The 16,712-nt window shown below is 42.6% G+C and overlaps 1 protein-coding gene across 1 annotated transcript; it reads right to left on the reverse strand.

Annotated features, from left to right (window-relative positions):
- Positions 1-1,528: 1,528 nt before the first annotated feature.
- On the reverse strand, positions 1,529-13,190 carry LOC129847442 (gastrula zinc finger protein XlCGF17.1-like). The gene is made up of 2 exons (XM_055915234.1): positions 13,127-13,190; positions 1,529-5,070 (listed from the first exon to the last, which is right to left on the reverse strand). The coding sequence occupies exons 1-2, from the start codon at positions 13,188-13,190 to the stop codon at positions 4,109-4,111; spliced, it is 1,026 nt and encodes a 341-aa protein (XP_055771209.1). The 3' UTR covers positions 1,529-4,108.
- Positions 13,191-16,712: the final 3,522 nt, after the last annotated feature.

Consider the following 16,712-nt stretch of genomic DNA (forward strand, 5'->3'; position numbering starts at 1 on the left):
GCTGACCTGTTGCACCCTCAACAACTACTGTGATTATTATTATTTGACCATGCTGGTCATTTATGAACATCTTGGTCATGTTCTGTTGTAATCTCCACCCGGCACAGCCAGAAAAGGACTGGCCACCCCTCATAGCCTGGTTCCTCTCTAGGTTTCTTCCTAGGTTTTGGCCTTTCTAGGGAGTTTTTCCAAGCCATCATGCTTCTACACCTGCATTGCTTGCTGTTTGGGGTTTTAGGCTGGGTTTCTATACAGGACTTTGAGATATCAGCTGATGTAAGAAGGGCTATATAAATATAAATACATTTGATTTGATTTATTCTTATTCCATTACTTAGATTTGTGTGTATTAGGTATTTGTTGTGACATTGGTAGATATTACTGCACTGTTGGAGTTAGAAACACAAGCATTTAGTTAGATATTACTGCACTGTTGGAGCTAGGAACACCAGCATTTGGTTAGATATTACTGCACTGTTGGAGCTAGGAACACAAGCATTTAGTAAGATATTACTGCACTGTTGGAGCTAGGAACACAAGCATTTAGTTAGGTATTACTGCACTGTTGGAGCTAGAAACACAAGCATTTATTTAGATATTACTGCACTGTTGGAGCTAGGAACACAAGCATTTAGTTAGATACTACTGCACTGTTGGAGCTAGGAACACAAGCATTTGGTTAGATATTACTGTACTGTTGGAGCTAGGAACACAAGCATTTAGTTAGATATTACTGTACTGTTGGAGCTAGAAACACAAGCATTTAGTTAGATATTACTGTACTGTTGGAGCTAGGAACACCAGCATTTGGTTAGATATTACTGCACCGTTGGAGCTAGAAACACAAGCATTTAGTTAGATATTACTGCACTGTTGGAGCTAGGAACACAAGCATTTAGTTAGATATTACTGCACTGTTGGAGCTAGAAACACAAGCATTTGGTTAGATATTACTGCACTGTTGGAGCTAGAAACACAAGCATTTAACTACACCCGCAATAACATACATATGTGACAAATAACATTTAAATTATTATGAAGGTCACTTGTGTAAAATGTACTTTTCCCCACTCATCTTTTGACATTGCTTATGCATATTCGGTGGCCTGACTGCATCCAGACTATGTCAAAGGTCCATCCTGGTAGATCTGAACCTAATGCAGCTTGGAGTGATCAGATGACAGAAGTCACATTTAGGTGCCAGGTGTAACTGAGGCCCTAGATGCTCCATATCCATTACTGTGTTTGAGTGTTTTATATAATATGACTAAATGTGTTTCTTTCTGTGTTGCAGGGGCAGTCATGAAATGGAACGGCAAGGCCACAGAACATGACATGAGCAGAGCTGTGGGAGACCACCTCAAGCCCCTGGTAGAGCCGGGGGTGGTGTTTACCACTCCACCAGCAGAGCTGTGGGAGACCACCTCAAGCCCCTGGTAGACCCTGGTAGCAGGCTTGAAAAGTGGGATTGATCTGTTTTTCATACTAAGATGGAGGGTCTGTTGATTGATCAGTCATTGGGTTCATTTGTTGAAATCAAATCAAGCTTTATTTATACAGCACATTTTAGACATGGATGCAACACAATGGCTTCACAGGAGAAAACAATGAAAATAAACAGAAATACTTAGTACACAAAAATAACAGGATAAAAAAAAACAGAAGATTAACAACTGAAAGACCAATGAGCATTCTAAGGAAATGCCATTGATTAAAACACTAATTGGATGCAATATCCAACCCAAAATATAAGCTTGTTTTTTAGGAGGGGTTCTCAAAGACACTATGGGGGTGTCGATTGAAAGTTGACTAGTAACAACAACTGGGACCTAAAAGACACCCACCATGAGACCCAATAAATCTAACCAAGAAGAGGGAAACAAAAGAAAAACCCACAACAAACTTAAAGACAGGAAGCAAACCAAAAAGGTGACGCAACTAAAGGTGTTGACTCTCCACATCTATCAAGACAACTGGAGCACTGGGCCAGACACTCTTAAATAGAACCTGGACCAGCTCAGGTGAAACACCTTCCCACTAACGAGATGGACAAGCCAGCACAGGTGTAACACATACTGACTAACGAGGTGACACCAATCAGTGCGTCCTACGTGCTAACGAGCTTTACGGGCTAACGAGCTATACGGGCTAACGAGCTATACGGGCTAACGAGCTATACGGGCTAACGAGCTATACGGGCTAACGAGCTATACGGGCTAACGAGCTATACGGGCTAACGAGCTATACGGGCTAACGAGCTATACGGGCTAACGAGCTATACGGGCTAACGAGCTATACGGGCTAACGAGCTATACGGGCTAACGAGCTATACGGGCTAACGAGCTATACGGGCTAACGAGCTATACGGGCTAAAGTCCAACCTCAAAACATAAATGGAAAAACCAAAGCCTGTAACACCTTCCCCCCTTAAGACAACAAATATATCCTATATTTTTGATGGACAAATTCGCTCACCACCAACAGAAAATAACTTCCATTTCACATTATAATCAACTACAATGCTTCACCTTCACCAATATAAACATGGTGTCTACTGGCTGTCAACAATTAAAAACAAGAAAAAAACACTTATTACTAAATAATAAAATACATTCATTTTTTTTCAAAATTTTCTTTCTATAGAATCCTAAACTCCACTAGCTTCTAGAACTGTCATCTTCCTAAAACTCACTAGCTTCTAGAACTCTCTTCTTCCTAAAACTCACTAGCTTCTAGAACTCTCGTCTTCCTAAAACTCACTAGCTTCTAGAACTCTCTTCTTCCTAAAACTCACCAGCTTCTAGAACTCTCCTCTTCCTAAAACTCACTAGCTTCTAGAAATCTCTTCTTCCTAAAACTCACCAGCTTCTAGAACTCTCCTCTTCCTAAAACTCACTAGCTTCTAGAACTCTCGTCTTCCTAAAACTCACTAGCTTCTAGAACTCTCGTCCCATTTTATTTAACTGATGCAGGATTTGTAAAAAAAAAATGGATCATAGACGATTGATTATTATTCTGCGTCCATATATATATATATATATTATTTCTTCTCCTTTATTTAACTAGGCAAGTCAGCTAAGAACAAATTCTTATTTACAATGACGGCCTACCGGGGAACAGTGGGTTAACTGACTTGTTCGGGGCAAAACTACATTTTTACCTTGTCAGCTCAGGGATTCGATCCAGCAACCTTTCGATTACTGGCCCAACGCTCTAACCACTATGCTACCTGAAAGTACATTGAAATGAAGTTGTTTCAAGTAAAAAAAAAAAAAAAGACCTGAAAATACATATTTTCAACTATCACTTTCAACCACAACTGAAAGAATACATCTTCTTTTCAAGGACATGTTGCTAGGTGGGATACCCCCAATGTCAAAACACAGTTTTAACGTGTCCAAATCAATAACCAATGTGCAGAAACAGTTTCTGATATATTGAAAACCTAAACAAAAAATGTGCTATTTACACAAACATCTTCCACAATAATCATATTACTTGTATTTTTAAAACAAGCTCCTTATAAACTGCACAAGCACCAGAAACGCTGTTGTTTTGACAAGTAGCAATAAATCACTGATATCGATTAGGGGGGAAATCAGGTTGTATGTTCTGTTGAAACTAACAACAACAAAAAACACATGGAAATGGGAGATATCTTTTACCTCACTGATTAGAGGACAACCTGCAGAAGACAGTCAGCTACATTTTGGAGTGATGCATTTAAATTTAGGGGTCGCAAAACAAAGGAACGCAACACTTATTTGTCATCCCTCAACGATATCATGTTGAAATCAATTGTGTGACAGAATGGAGATGAGGTTGCAGGTCCTGTTAAAACTAACAGCTCAAAAACCACACGGAATCTGGGAATAATGTGTAAATCCCTGGTTAGAAGACAACTTGTAGAAAACAGATCGCTACATTTTGAAGTGTTGCATTTTGATTCAAGTGGGTCACCAACACGGTAAGTGTAACAGGGACAAATGTTTAGGCTTCTACATTGTGACATCATTAAAATACTCCTACTACAATGTTAAAACATTCTACATTGTGACATTATTTCATTGATATCATGAAACAACTTTGTTTAATCAGAGATCTTTTATCAGAGTATCTCTTCCCCTGTGTGTGTCCGCTTGTGTATATTCAGGCTTTTTGGCCAAGTAAAACTCTTCCCACATTGATCACAGCCATATGGTTTCTCTCCTGTGTGTGTTCTATGGTGTATAGTTAGATAGCGAGAAGAAGAAAAACTCTTCCCACATTGATCACAGCTATAAGGTTTCTCTCCTGTGTGTGTTCTATGGTGTATAGTTAGATAGCTAGAAGAAGAAAAACTCTTCCCACATTGATCACAGCTAAAAGGTTTCTCACCTGTGTGTGTTCTCTGGTGTATAATTAGATAGCTAGGAGTAGAAAAACTCTTCCCGCATTGATCACAGCGTGGTTTCTCTCCTGTGTGTGTTCTCTGGTGGTTAGTTAGATTGCTAGATGTAGAAAACCTCTTCCCACATTGATCACAGCTATATGGTTTTTCTCCTGTGTGTATTCTCTGGTGTGTAGTCAGATGGCTAGATTTAGCAAAACTCTTCCCACATTGATCACAGCTATATGGTTTCTCTCCTGTGTGTGTTCTCTGGTGTGCAGTCAGATGGCTAGATTTAGCAAAACTCTTCCCACATTGAGCACAGCCATATGGTTTCTCTCCTGTGTGCGTTCTCTGGTGTACAGTCAGATGGCTAGATGTAGTAAAACTCTTCCCACATTGAGCACAGCCATATGGTTTCTCTCCTTTGTGTGTTCTCTGGTGTACAGTCAGAGAGTTAGATATAGTAAAACTCTTCCCACATTGATCACAGCTAAAAGGTTTCTCTCCTGTGTGTGTTCTCTGGTGTATTTTAAGTTCTGATGAAGATTTGCAACATTTCCCACAGTCAGAGCAGGAGTGAGATTTCTTCCCTGTGGGTCTCTGCTGGTGTTTCTGGAGGAGTTCTGATGTGGAGAGACTCTTCTCTGCCTCATCAGCATCATGAGGTTGTTGAGACTCCCCAGAGGATCCACGATAGTCACATCTCTCTCCTGTGTGAACAACAAAGTCAGACGGTTAAAGGGCCACAACAGCAGAAATCCACTGTATATTTGAGGTAAAAGGTGATGCCCAGAGGTCTGTTAAATTATTTTACAATTGTCTTAAGACACTCAAACCTAAGCAGTGTGCCAGACGACCTTTGATCTCCAAAAAAGGCCCCTTTCTGTGTTTGCTAAAATTGCAGCACGAGGGCGATGCAGACACAATTTGATTGCAGAAACACCTCCCTGCTAATGAGGAAACCACTAGTTATGGATGTAGTATATCTGCTAATGAGGAAACCACTAGTTATGGATGTAGTATATCTGGTAATGAGGAAACCACTAGTTATGGATGTAGTATATCTGCCTGGAACAAAAATGGTGAGCAAAGATTTTAGTTTTCCACAATGTATTCTGAATATTACAGTGCATAATCAGCGCAAGATCAGGAGTGCTACTGAAGGAAACTCACATTAAGCTCTGTGTCTATTCACTAATTCACCACCGTGGGGGAAAACTCAGGGGAGTTCTCATAGGCTGACAGCAAAAATAGCCTCCATTTCCAGGTTGCTTATGAGTAAATTTCACATTACTTTGGATTATAACTGTAAGGCTCGCTTGAATGTCCTGCTTAATATGTTTGTGTTATTGTCGCAAATCAACTGCTTTATACTTATAAAACACTTCAACCAGTAAAATGCTCTTTAGCTAGCTTTGCCATCAGCCTGAAACTGAGGGTTTGTACATTAAGTGTTAAATAAATTGGCCCATAACTTCACCTAACAACAAGATAGACCTACTGTAGGACCCATAACTTCACCTAACAATAACATGGACCCATAACTTCACCTAACAACAACATAGACATAGGACTATATATAATTTAATATTTCAGGTGAAACATGGAAACTTAAATGTCTTTGTCATGACATTTCATAACCTGATCACCAGATAATTTTGTAAATAATCCCACAAGGCTACTCTGTAATGTGATGTCATTCTAAATGTCCTGAATAACGGAAAATAGCTGTGTGTGTTGTACAATAGCCTATCCATCAAGGAACAGTTCTCTACACATTATGAGCTAAGTATCTCTGTGTGCCAACAGACTAACGAGAACCTACTGTAAATCAAGCAGTCAATAGCACAATATAAACATCAATTTGTTAGGGATGTTGGATCCAGCGTGGAGCACGGCATAACTGTCTTTACCAGAGTAATGAATGAAGAAGCACTTTGGTTGTTGTTGCATGTCGTGATGTTTGTCATGTGACTGGCATTCAGAAAATGATTTCCTGGATCAGCTGATGATAGTTGAACATGTGACTAACTAAATTGCTACAGTATTAAGAATGATGTGTAATTATTGAAGAACCGTGTTAATGACAAGCTTAAGGTTATGACTATAACTACTGTTCCCTGAAGGAGGGAAACGAGGTACAACATACTATTAAATCCACATAGTTATGACTATAACTACTGTTCCCTGAAGGAGGGAAACGAGGTACAACATACTATGGGGAAATAGAATCATTCCCCATGCCGACCCAAACGGATACTAAATGAAACGCCCCCTGGCAGACCACCCAGACCGTGCAAGATGGCGCCTACAGAGACGGTCGCCTCGCTTCAGGTCCTTAGAAAACTATGCAGTTATTTGTTGTATTATTATTATCGCAGGAGAGGTAGACTGAGCGGCCTACTACTGGTCAGACTCAGAAGGAGAGGTAGACTGAGCGGCCTACTACTGGTCAGACTCAGAAGGAGAGGTAGACTGAGCGGCCTACTACTGGTCAGACTCAGAAGGAGAGGTAGACTGAGCGGCCTACTACTGGTCAGACTCAGAAGGAGAGGTAGACTGAGCGGCCTACTACTGGTCAGACTCAGAAGGAGAGGTAGACTGAGCGGCCTACTACTGGTCAGACTCAGAAGGAGAGGTAGACTGAGCGGCCTACTACTGGTCAGACTCAGAAGGAGAGGTAGACTGAGCGGCCTACTACTGGTCAGACTCAGAAGGAGAGGTAGACTGAGCGGCCTACTACTGGTCAGACTCAGAAGGAGAGGTAGACTGAGCGGCCTACTACTGGTCAGACTCAGAAGGAGAGGTAGACTGAGCGGCCTACTACTGGTCAGACTCAGAAGGAGAGGTAGACTGAGCGGCCTACTACTGGTCAGACTCAGAAGGAGAGGTAGACTGAGCGGCCTACTACTGGTCAGACTCAGAAGGAGAGGTAGACTGAGCGGCCTACTACTGGTCAGACTCAGAAGGAGAGGTAGACTGAGCGGCCTACTACTGGTCAGACTCAGAAGGAGAGATAGACTGAGCGGCCTACTACTGGTCAGACTCAGAAGGAGAGGTAGACTGAGCGGCCTACTACTGGTCAGACTCAGAAGGAGAGGTAGACTGAGCGGCCTACTACTGGTCAGACTCAGAAGGAGAGGTAGACTGAGCGGCCTACTACTGGTCAGACTCAGAAGGAGAGGTAGACTGAGCGGCCTACTACTGGTCAGACTCAGAAGGAGAGGTAGACTGAGCGGCCTACTACTGGTCAGACTCAGAAGGAGAGGTAGACTGAGCGGCCTACTACTGGTCAGACTCAGAAGGAGAGGTAGACTGAGCGGCCTACTACTGGTCAGACTCAGAAGGAGAGGTAGACTGAGCGGCCTACTACTGGTCAGACTCAGAAGGAGAGGTAGACTGAGCGGCCTACTACTGGTCAGACTCAGAAGGAGAGGTAGACTGAGCGGCCTACTACTGGTCAGACTCAGAAGGAGAGGTAGACTGAGCGGCCTACTACTGGTCAGACTCAGAAGGAGAGGTAGACTGAGCGGCCTACTACTGGTCAGACTCAGAAGGCGAGCATACCATCCACCGCTTCTGAGCATATTACTCGCCAATGTCCAATCTCTAGACAACAAGGTTGACAAAATTAGGGCACGAGTTGCCTTCCAGAGAGACATCAGAGATCGTAACATTCTCTGTTTCACAGAAACATGGCTCACTCAGGATACGTTGTCAGAGTTGGTACCCGGTTTCTTCATGCATTGACAGAAACAAACATTTCTCTGGCAAGAAGAAGGGCGGGGCATATGCCTTATGATTAACAACTCGTGGTGTAATCATAACAACATACATAAACTCAAGTCCTTTTGTTCACCTGACCTAGAATTCCTTACAATCAAATGCCGACCGCATTATCTTCCAAGATAGTTCTCTTCGATAATAGTCACATATTATAGTATATCCCCCCCAAGCAGATACCTCGTCAGCCCTGAAAGAACTTCACTGGACTTTATGTAAACTGGAAACCATACATCCCGAGGCTGCATTCATTGTAGCTGGGGAATTTAACAAAGCTAACCTGAGAACAAGCCTTCCTAAATTCTATCAGCATATCAACTGCAAGACTCAAGCTGCTAGCATTCTGGATCACTCTAACTTCCGTGATGCATAAAAATAAATTAAACAACTTCTTTGCTCGCTTTGAGGACAATACAGTGCCACCGACACGGCCCGCTACCATAGACTGTGGGCTCTCCTTCTCCGTGGCCGACGTGAGTAAAATATTTAAACGTGTTACACCTCACAGGGCTACCCGCCCAGACAGCATCCCTCGCCGCGTCTTCAGAGCATTCATAGACCAGCTGGCTGGTGTGTTTACGGACATATTCAATCAATCCCTATCCCAGTCTGCTGTCCCCACATGCTTCAAGATGGCCACCATTATTCCTGTTCCAAGAAGGCTAAGAACTAAATGACTATCGCCCCGTTGCACTCACTTCTGTCATCATGAAGCGCTTTGAGAGACTAGTCAAGGAGCAGATCACCTCCACCCTACCCGATACCCTAGACCCACTCCAATTTGCTTACCGCCCCAATAGGTTCAGTGACGATGCAATTGCCATCGCATTGCACAATCTCACCTGGACAAGAGGAATACCTATGAAAGAATGTTGTTCATTGACTACAGCTCAGAATTTAACACCATAGTCACCTTCAAACTCGTCATTAAGCTCGAGACCGTGGATGTGTATGTGACCATTAACATCTGCTAACCATGTGTATGTGACCATTAACATCTGCTAACCATGTGTATGTGACCATTAACATCTGCTAACCATGTGTATGTGACCAATAACATCTTCTAACCATGTGTATGTGACCAATAACATCTGCTAACCATGTGTATGTGACCAATAACATCTGCTAACCATGTGTATGTGACCATTAACATCTGCTAACCATGTGTATGTGACCATTAACATCCGCTAACCATGTGTATGTGACCAATAACATCTGCTAACCATGTGTATGTGACCATTAACATCCGCTAACCATGTGTATGTGACCATTAACATCCGCTAACCATGTGTATGTGACCATTAACATCCGCTAACCATGTGTATGTGACCATTAACATCCGCTAACCATGTGTATGTGACCATTAACATCCGCTAACCATGTGTATGTGACCATTAACATCCGCTAACCATGTGTATGTGACCATTAACATCCGCTAACCATGTGTATGTGACCATTAACATCCGCTAACCATGTGTATGTGACCATTAACATCCGCTAACCATGTGTATGTGACCAATAACATCCGCTAACCATGTGTATGTGACCAATAACATCCGCTAACCATGTGTATGTGACCATTAACATCTGCTAACCATGTGTATGTGACCATTATCATGAGTAAGGACGCACACCTGATTACACATATAGTAGTAGGACGAGTCTACCTGGTTCCACATATAGAAGTAGGACTAGTCTACCTGGTTACACATATAGAAGTAGGACTAGTCTACTTGGTTACACATATAGAAGTAGGACTAGTCTACCTGGTTACACATATAGAAGTAGGACTAGTCTACCTGGTTACACATATAGATGTAAAAGAGTCTACCTGGCCTGCACACAAATGTAGGCCTATAAATGTGCCCATATGGGGAAGTCTGATAGTATTTCTGATTGTCTTAATGCACCAAATACTTATTTTCCACCATAATTTGCAAATAAATTCATAAGAAATCCGACAATGTGATTTTCTGGATTTTTCCCCCTCATTTTGTCTGTCATAGTTGAAGTGTACCTATGATGAAAATTACAGGCCTCTCTCATCTTTTTAAGTGGGAGAACTTGCACAATTGGTGGCTGACTAAATACTTTTTTCCCCACTGTATATAGTGTTTTATGACAAAACGTTTTTTACAAATCCTTCAAGACACCAACTTAGACTGTGAAACGCTTTACTTACAAGCCCTTAACCAGCAGTGCAGTTCAAGAAGAAGAAAACGTTTACCAAGTAGACTAAAATAAAAAGTAATAATAAAAAGTAACAGAATGAGAATAACAATAACGAGGCTATATACAGGGGGCACCGGTACTGAGTCAGTGTGGAGGCTATATACAGGGGGCACCGGTACCGAGTCAGTGTGGAGGCTATATACAGGGGGCACCGGTACCAAGTCAGTGTGGAGGCTATATACAGGGGGCACCGGTACCGAGTCAGTGTGGAGGCTATATACAGGGGGCACCGGTACCGAGTCAGAGTGGAGGCTATATACAGGGGGCACCGGTACAGTCAATGTGGAGGCTATATACAGGGGGCACCGGTACAGAGTCAATGTGGAGGCTATGTACAGAGGGCACCAGTACCGAGTCAGTGTGGAGGCTATATACAGGGGGCACCGGAACCGAGTCAGTGTGGAGGCTATATACAGAGGGCACCGGTACAGTCAATGTGGAGGCTATATACAGGGGGTACCGGTACAGAGTCAGTGTGGAGGCTATATACAGGGGGCACCGGTACAGTCAATGTGGAGGCTATATACAGGGGGTACCGGTACAGAGTCAGTGTGGAGGCTATATACAGGGGGCACCGGTACAGTCAATGTGGAGGCTATATACAGGGGGTACCGGTACAGAGTCAGTGTGGAGGCTATATACAGGGGGTACCGGTACAGTCAATGTGGAGGCTATATACAGGGGGCACCGGTACAGAGTCAATGTGGAGGCTATATACAGGGGGCACCAGTACCGAGTCAATGTGGAGGCTATATACAGGGGGCACCGGTACCGAGTCAGTGTGGAGGTTATATACAGAGGGCACCGGTACAGAGTCAGTGTGGAGGCTATATACAGGGGGCACCGGTACCGAGTCAATGTGGAGGCTATATACAGGGGGCACCGGTACTGAGTCAGTGTGGAGGTAATATACAGGGGGCACCGGTACTGAGTCAGTGGGGAGGCTATATACAGGGGGCACCGGTACCGAGTCAGTGTGGAGGCTATATACAGGGAGCACCGGTACTGAGTCAGTGTGCGGGGGTACAGGCTAGTTGAGGTAATCTGTACATGAAGGTAGGGGAGTGTAGTGACTATGCATAGGTAACAAACAACCAGTGAGTAGCAGCAGTGCACCAAAATGGAGGGGGGTGGGGGGGGTTCAATGTAAATTGTCCGGTGGCGATTTTATGAATTTTTCAGCATTCTTATGGCTTGGGGGTAGAAGCTGTTGAGGAGGCTTTTGGCCATAGACTTGGCGATCCGGTACTGCTTGCCATGCGGTAGCAGAGAAAACAGTCTATGACTTGGGTGACTGGAGCCTCTGACAATTTTGTGGGCTTTCCTCTGACACCGCCTATTATATAGGTCCTGGATGGCAGGAAGCTTGGCCACAGTGATGTACTGGGCTGTTCGCACTACCCTCTGTAGCGCCTTACAGTCAAATGCCGAGCAGTTGCCATACCAGGCGATGATGCAACCGGTCAGGATGCTCTCGATGGTGCAGCTGTATTACCTTTTGAGGATCTGGGGACCCATGCCAAATCTTTTCAGTCTCCTGAGGGGGAAAAGGTTTTGTTGTGCCCTCTTCATGACTGTCTTGGTATATACCCACATGGGTGATTGAAAGATGAACTGAGGTCCACACTCCAGTCCAGTTGATGGTGGTAATGCACCTTAAAGTTGGTTGCCAACCGCCATATAAAGTCCAAAGAAGAAAAAGAAGCCTAAAGGAAGGAGAAATGACGAGAAACTAATTTGGTTTACCGTTTGGGGCGTTGCGACTGGTTACTTATTTTGATGTGATATGAAAGTATTGTGTGAAATTATTCTGAATTGATATGAAAGTACAGCGATTTATGTTTCTAGAAATGTATCGCAATTGAGAATGGATTCACATTTAGATGGAATATTTGACTATTTTAGCTGCCAGAGCCAGTCTACCTCTGAAAATAACATACAGTCCTTGGACCTTGAGGAGTAACGGGGGCAGCAATCAGCAGTAGAAACAATAACAAAGCGTACTCCCTGCCCGTTTCCCTGCCCGTTTCCGTAAAAAGCTGAGGGATGGGGCTGGAGAAATGCAACCATCCATGATATCAACATTCTAGTTTTAACCATGTTTTGAGGATATACAGTGTTTGTTTATATTTACTCATAAACATTGGAGTAAAAAAAACTCATATTTTGGGTTCTTATGGGGTAGGACAATTTAACTAAGCTCATGAGGCATTTATAAGTGAATTCTTCAAGAAACAATGGGTACATATCATTAATGTATAAGTCCCAAAATGGATGTAACAACTGCTGATTGCCCCTTTAAGACTACATGTTGGGCTAATCTAATAGGAGATATTGAGGACTACAGTATTTCAGGCATTGTCATTGGATGCATTTGATCAATTGTCAACGTTTTGTTGATGGTCCACTCTTGATGTTCTACACGTTACAGTGTAGCTTCAGCCATTCCTACAGAACAACATTAAAGTGTAGCACCCCTTTACTGCATATTGGTTCAACGACTGCAGAGACGGTACTTACTGGTGTTAAACAGATCTCCAACCTCCTCTTCTTTCACACCAAAAACTACATCCTCCTCTTTCTCATCCTCCTCTTCTTTTACTGTAACTTCCTCCTCCTCTTTCACTCTGAACGTGTCTTCCTCTTCTTTCACTGTAACAGCCCCATCCTCTACTTCTTGTTTTACTGTGACATCCTCCTCTTCTTCCTCCTCTTTCACGACAACGTTCAGCCACAGACCTCCTTTCTCCGTCCAGCAGATCACCTCTTCTTCAACGAGAGGGGAGAAGTTTAGGGAGCTCATGTTCGGGGATGTTAGCTAGCTAGCTATCATTAGCGACTAGGCTAGTGCTCACTTAACCAGCCAACTACTATAGCTGACTAAATCAAAATAACGTAATATTCAAATAAATAGGTTAACAAGTTGATACGACAGAAGTGTGGCTGAAACACAGTAGGTAATATACACCGAAAGCGTATAAATAGCTTGAATCTTTCGGCTATGTTGGCTAGCAAGCTACCGAGGTGGTTGACGAGCTGTTTATGAAGAACCGTCCACTAGATTATACGTCACGCTGGCAGCGTCGCCTGAAAGACGCACATCGCCGTCTGCTGACTGGAGGGGAAACGCAGTTGAGGATCATATTTTATTTTCAGACAAAGATTATTGTAAATGGATTTAATTAAATAATACCATTAGATTGAGACATACAAAGACAGGAATGTGTTGATTGATTAGTGCGAATAAAAAATGTTTACTACAGCACATTTAAGGCAGTTTCATTAAGTCAAACTAAATCTAAATAATTAGCAAGCTACTGTAGGTCCATACTGCTCCTACATGGTGTAACAATACATCATGTAGATGTATATAATGAACAGACTAGGTCAATACTGCTCCTACATGGTGTAACAATACATCATGTAGATGTATATAATGAACAGACTAGGTCAATACTGTTCCTACATGGTGTAACAATGTAGGACGTCATGTAGATGTACACTACCATTCAAAAGTTTGGGGTCACTTAGAAATGTCCTTGTTCTTTAAAGAAAATCAAAATTTTTCATTTATTTACCTGTTTTTGCTTTGTCATTATGGGTTATTGTGATGTCATTATTGGGTATTGTGTAGATTGATGAGGGGAAAAAATGATTGAATCAATTTTAGAATAAGGCTGTAACGTGACAAAATGTGGAAAAAGTGAAGGGGTCTGAATGCTTTCCGAATGAATTGTATATATAGGGGCAGTACTTAGTGACATCACTTCATGAAACAGAAGGTACAAATATATAACATAGATTCACAATATCAACATTCAATGTGTCAAAATATATGACCAAGCTGGAAGTGGAAACGCCAGCCCAGCCACCATCCTAGACGTTCACTGATGATCAACCTCCTCCTTCACATCTGACTCCTGATGATCAACCTCCTCCTTCACATCTGACTCCTGATGATCAACCTCCTCCTTCACATCTGACTCCTGATATCAACCTCCTCCTTCACATCTGACTCCTGATGATCAACCTCCTCCTTCACATCTGACTCCAGTGATCAACCTCCTCCTTCACATCTGACTCCAGTGATCAACCTCCTCCTTCACATCTGACTCCTGACGATCAACCTCCTCCTTCACATCTGACTCCTGACGATTAACCTCCTCCTTCACATCTGACTCCTGATGATCAACCTCCTCCTTCACATCTGACTCCTGATGATCAACCTCCTCCTTCACATCTGACTCCTGATGATCAACCTCCTCCTTCACATCTGACTCCTGATATCAACCTCCTCCTTCACATCTGACTCCTGATGATCAACCTCCTCCTTCACATCTGACTCCAGTGATCAACCTCCTCCTTCACATCTGACTCCAGTGATCAACCTCCTCCTTCACATCTGACTCCTGACGATCAACCTCCTCCTTCACATCTGACTCCTGACGATTAACCTCCTCCTTCACATCTGACTCCTGATGATCAACCTCCTCCTTCACATCTGACTCCTGATGATCAACCTCCTCCTTCACATCTGACTCCTGACGATCAACCTCCTCCTTCACATCTGACTCCTGATGATCAACCTCCCCCTTCACATCTGACTCCTGATGATCAACCTCCTCCTTCACATCTGACTCCAGTGATCAATCCAGAGCGTCTTCTTTTTTGGGGAATCCCGATGGACGACGTCATCCAATAGGCCTGACGTCACCACAACCGCCCACAAGTTAATTGTCATTCAGGTTATTAATGGGAAGAACATTAGCAATATGTCCTGTCTGGTAACTTGTCTCGTTCAAAGGATTCACATTGGCAGGTGCACAGGGAGAAACCCCATTTTAAAAAACTCAGTTGATCATAAATTTTGGAAACACTTTTGGAAGTCTTTAACTGCATCAAAGTCTGTGGCCTGTGATGTTGGGACAAATGATAGACCCTTATTATACAAGAGACAAAATTCACAAATTCTACAGCACAACGGCAGAGTCATGTCTTCAGTGTAAAACTAACAATGACTCAATAATCCTTCTGGGAATGTTATGATGTCATAAAGTTATGGGTGGAGTTAGAAAGTTGACTGTCAGAAGTACAGTTATACAATGTAAAATTACTTTTAATTTGTCTGTCTGTATATTTCAAAACATGGCATTTGAGAGTGCAGTGAGATACCCCAGAGTTGGACGATACTTTTCTCATAAATCATCTTAAATATTATACTTAATTAAACCTGGAAATCAACCAATCCTCTGTTGTTAATTCAATAGAAAGGTCAAATGCTTTATTATCTAAAAGTTGAAAGTGACGGAGAGAAATAAAATGGTGCTGATGCGGGCGCTGGAGATGGAGGTGTGTTCTAGTGGGTCTGGGCAGGTGTGATGTAGTTCATGGAGATGGAGGTGTGTTCTAGTGGGTCTGGGCAGGTGTGATGTAGTAAATGTGTGTATGATGTTGTCGTTTGTATGTTTTGTATTGTTTATAAAAAGATAATATAAAATATTTTTCCCAATGCAAAGTTACACCTCACAGGTCTATTTTTGGAGTTATTACATGAAACCAATCAGAATTCAGAAGAATGATAAAGTTAGGTGTGAAGTAATATGGAGGACCAGCCTATTCCCTATAATGTAAACTACAACAGAAATAACTTAAAATGTAGAACTTCATATTAAACAATCGTTTGCTCTCATGACTTGAGTGATTAAAGTAAACCAACGTTTTTGAAATACATAACGTCATCTAACCAAATATCAAAGAATGTTAGCTATATGCAGTTATCTTAGCCAGCCAGCTAACATTAGCTATATGCTGTTATCTTAGCCAGCCAGCTAACATTAGCTACAGCCAGCTAACATTAGCTATATACAGTTATCTTAGCCAGCCAGCTAACATTAACTATATGCTGTTATCTTAGCCAGCCAGCTAACATTAGCTATATGCAGTTATCTACGCCAGCCAGCTAACAACAGCTATATGCAGTTATCTTAGCCGGGCCAGCTAACATTAGATATATGCAGTTATCTTAGCCGGCCAGCTAATGTTAGCTATTTAGCTAACTAGCTATTAGCCTAACCAGCGTAGCCAACCAGCTAACGTTAGCTATTTAGCTAACTAGCTATTAGCCTGACCAGCGTAGCCAACCAGCTAACGTTAGCTATTTAGACAACTAGCTATTAGCCTAACCAGCGTAGTCAACCAGCTAACGTTAGCTATTTAGCCAACTAGCTATTAGCCTAACCAGCGTAGCCAACCAGCTAACGTTAGCTATTTAGCCAACTAGCTATTAGCCTAACCAGCGTAGCCAACCAGCTAACGTTAGCTATTT

This window comes from Salvelinus fontinalis, unplaced genomic scaffold (assembly GCF_029448725.1).
Source record: "Salvelinus fontinalis isolate EN_2023a unplaced genomic scaffold, ASM2944872v1 scaffold_0844, whole genome shotgun sequence".
NCBI classification, from domain to species: Eukaryota; Metazoa; Chordata; class Actinopteri; order Salmoniformes; family Salmonidae; genus Salvelinus; species Salvelinus fontinalis.

What these genes read in the sequence shown, in the direction of transcription:
- LOC129847442 (XM_055915234.1), bottom strand. Translation starts at nt 13,190, where the DNA reads ATGAGCTCCCTAAACTTCTCCCCTCTCGTTGAAGAAGAGGTGATCTGC. An exon ending in CTGCTGGACGGAGAAAGGAG is followed by an intron (nt 5,071 to 13,126) that starts GTCTGTGGCTGA and finishes GAGAGAGATGTG; the next exon opens with ACTATCGTGGATCCTCTGGG.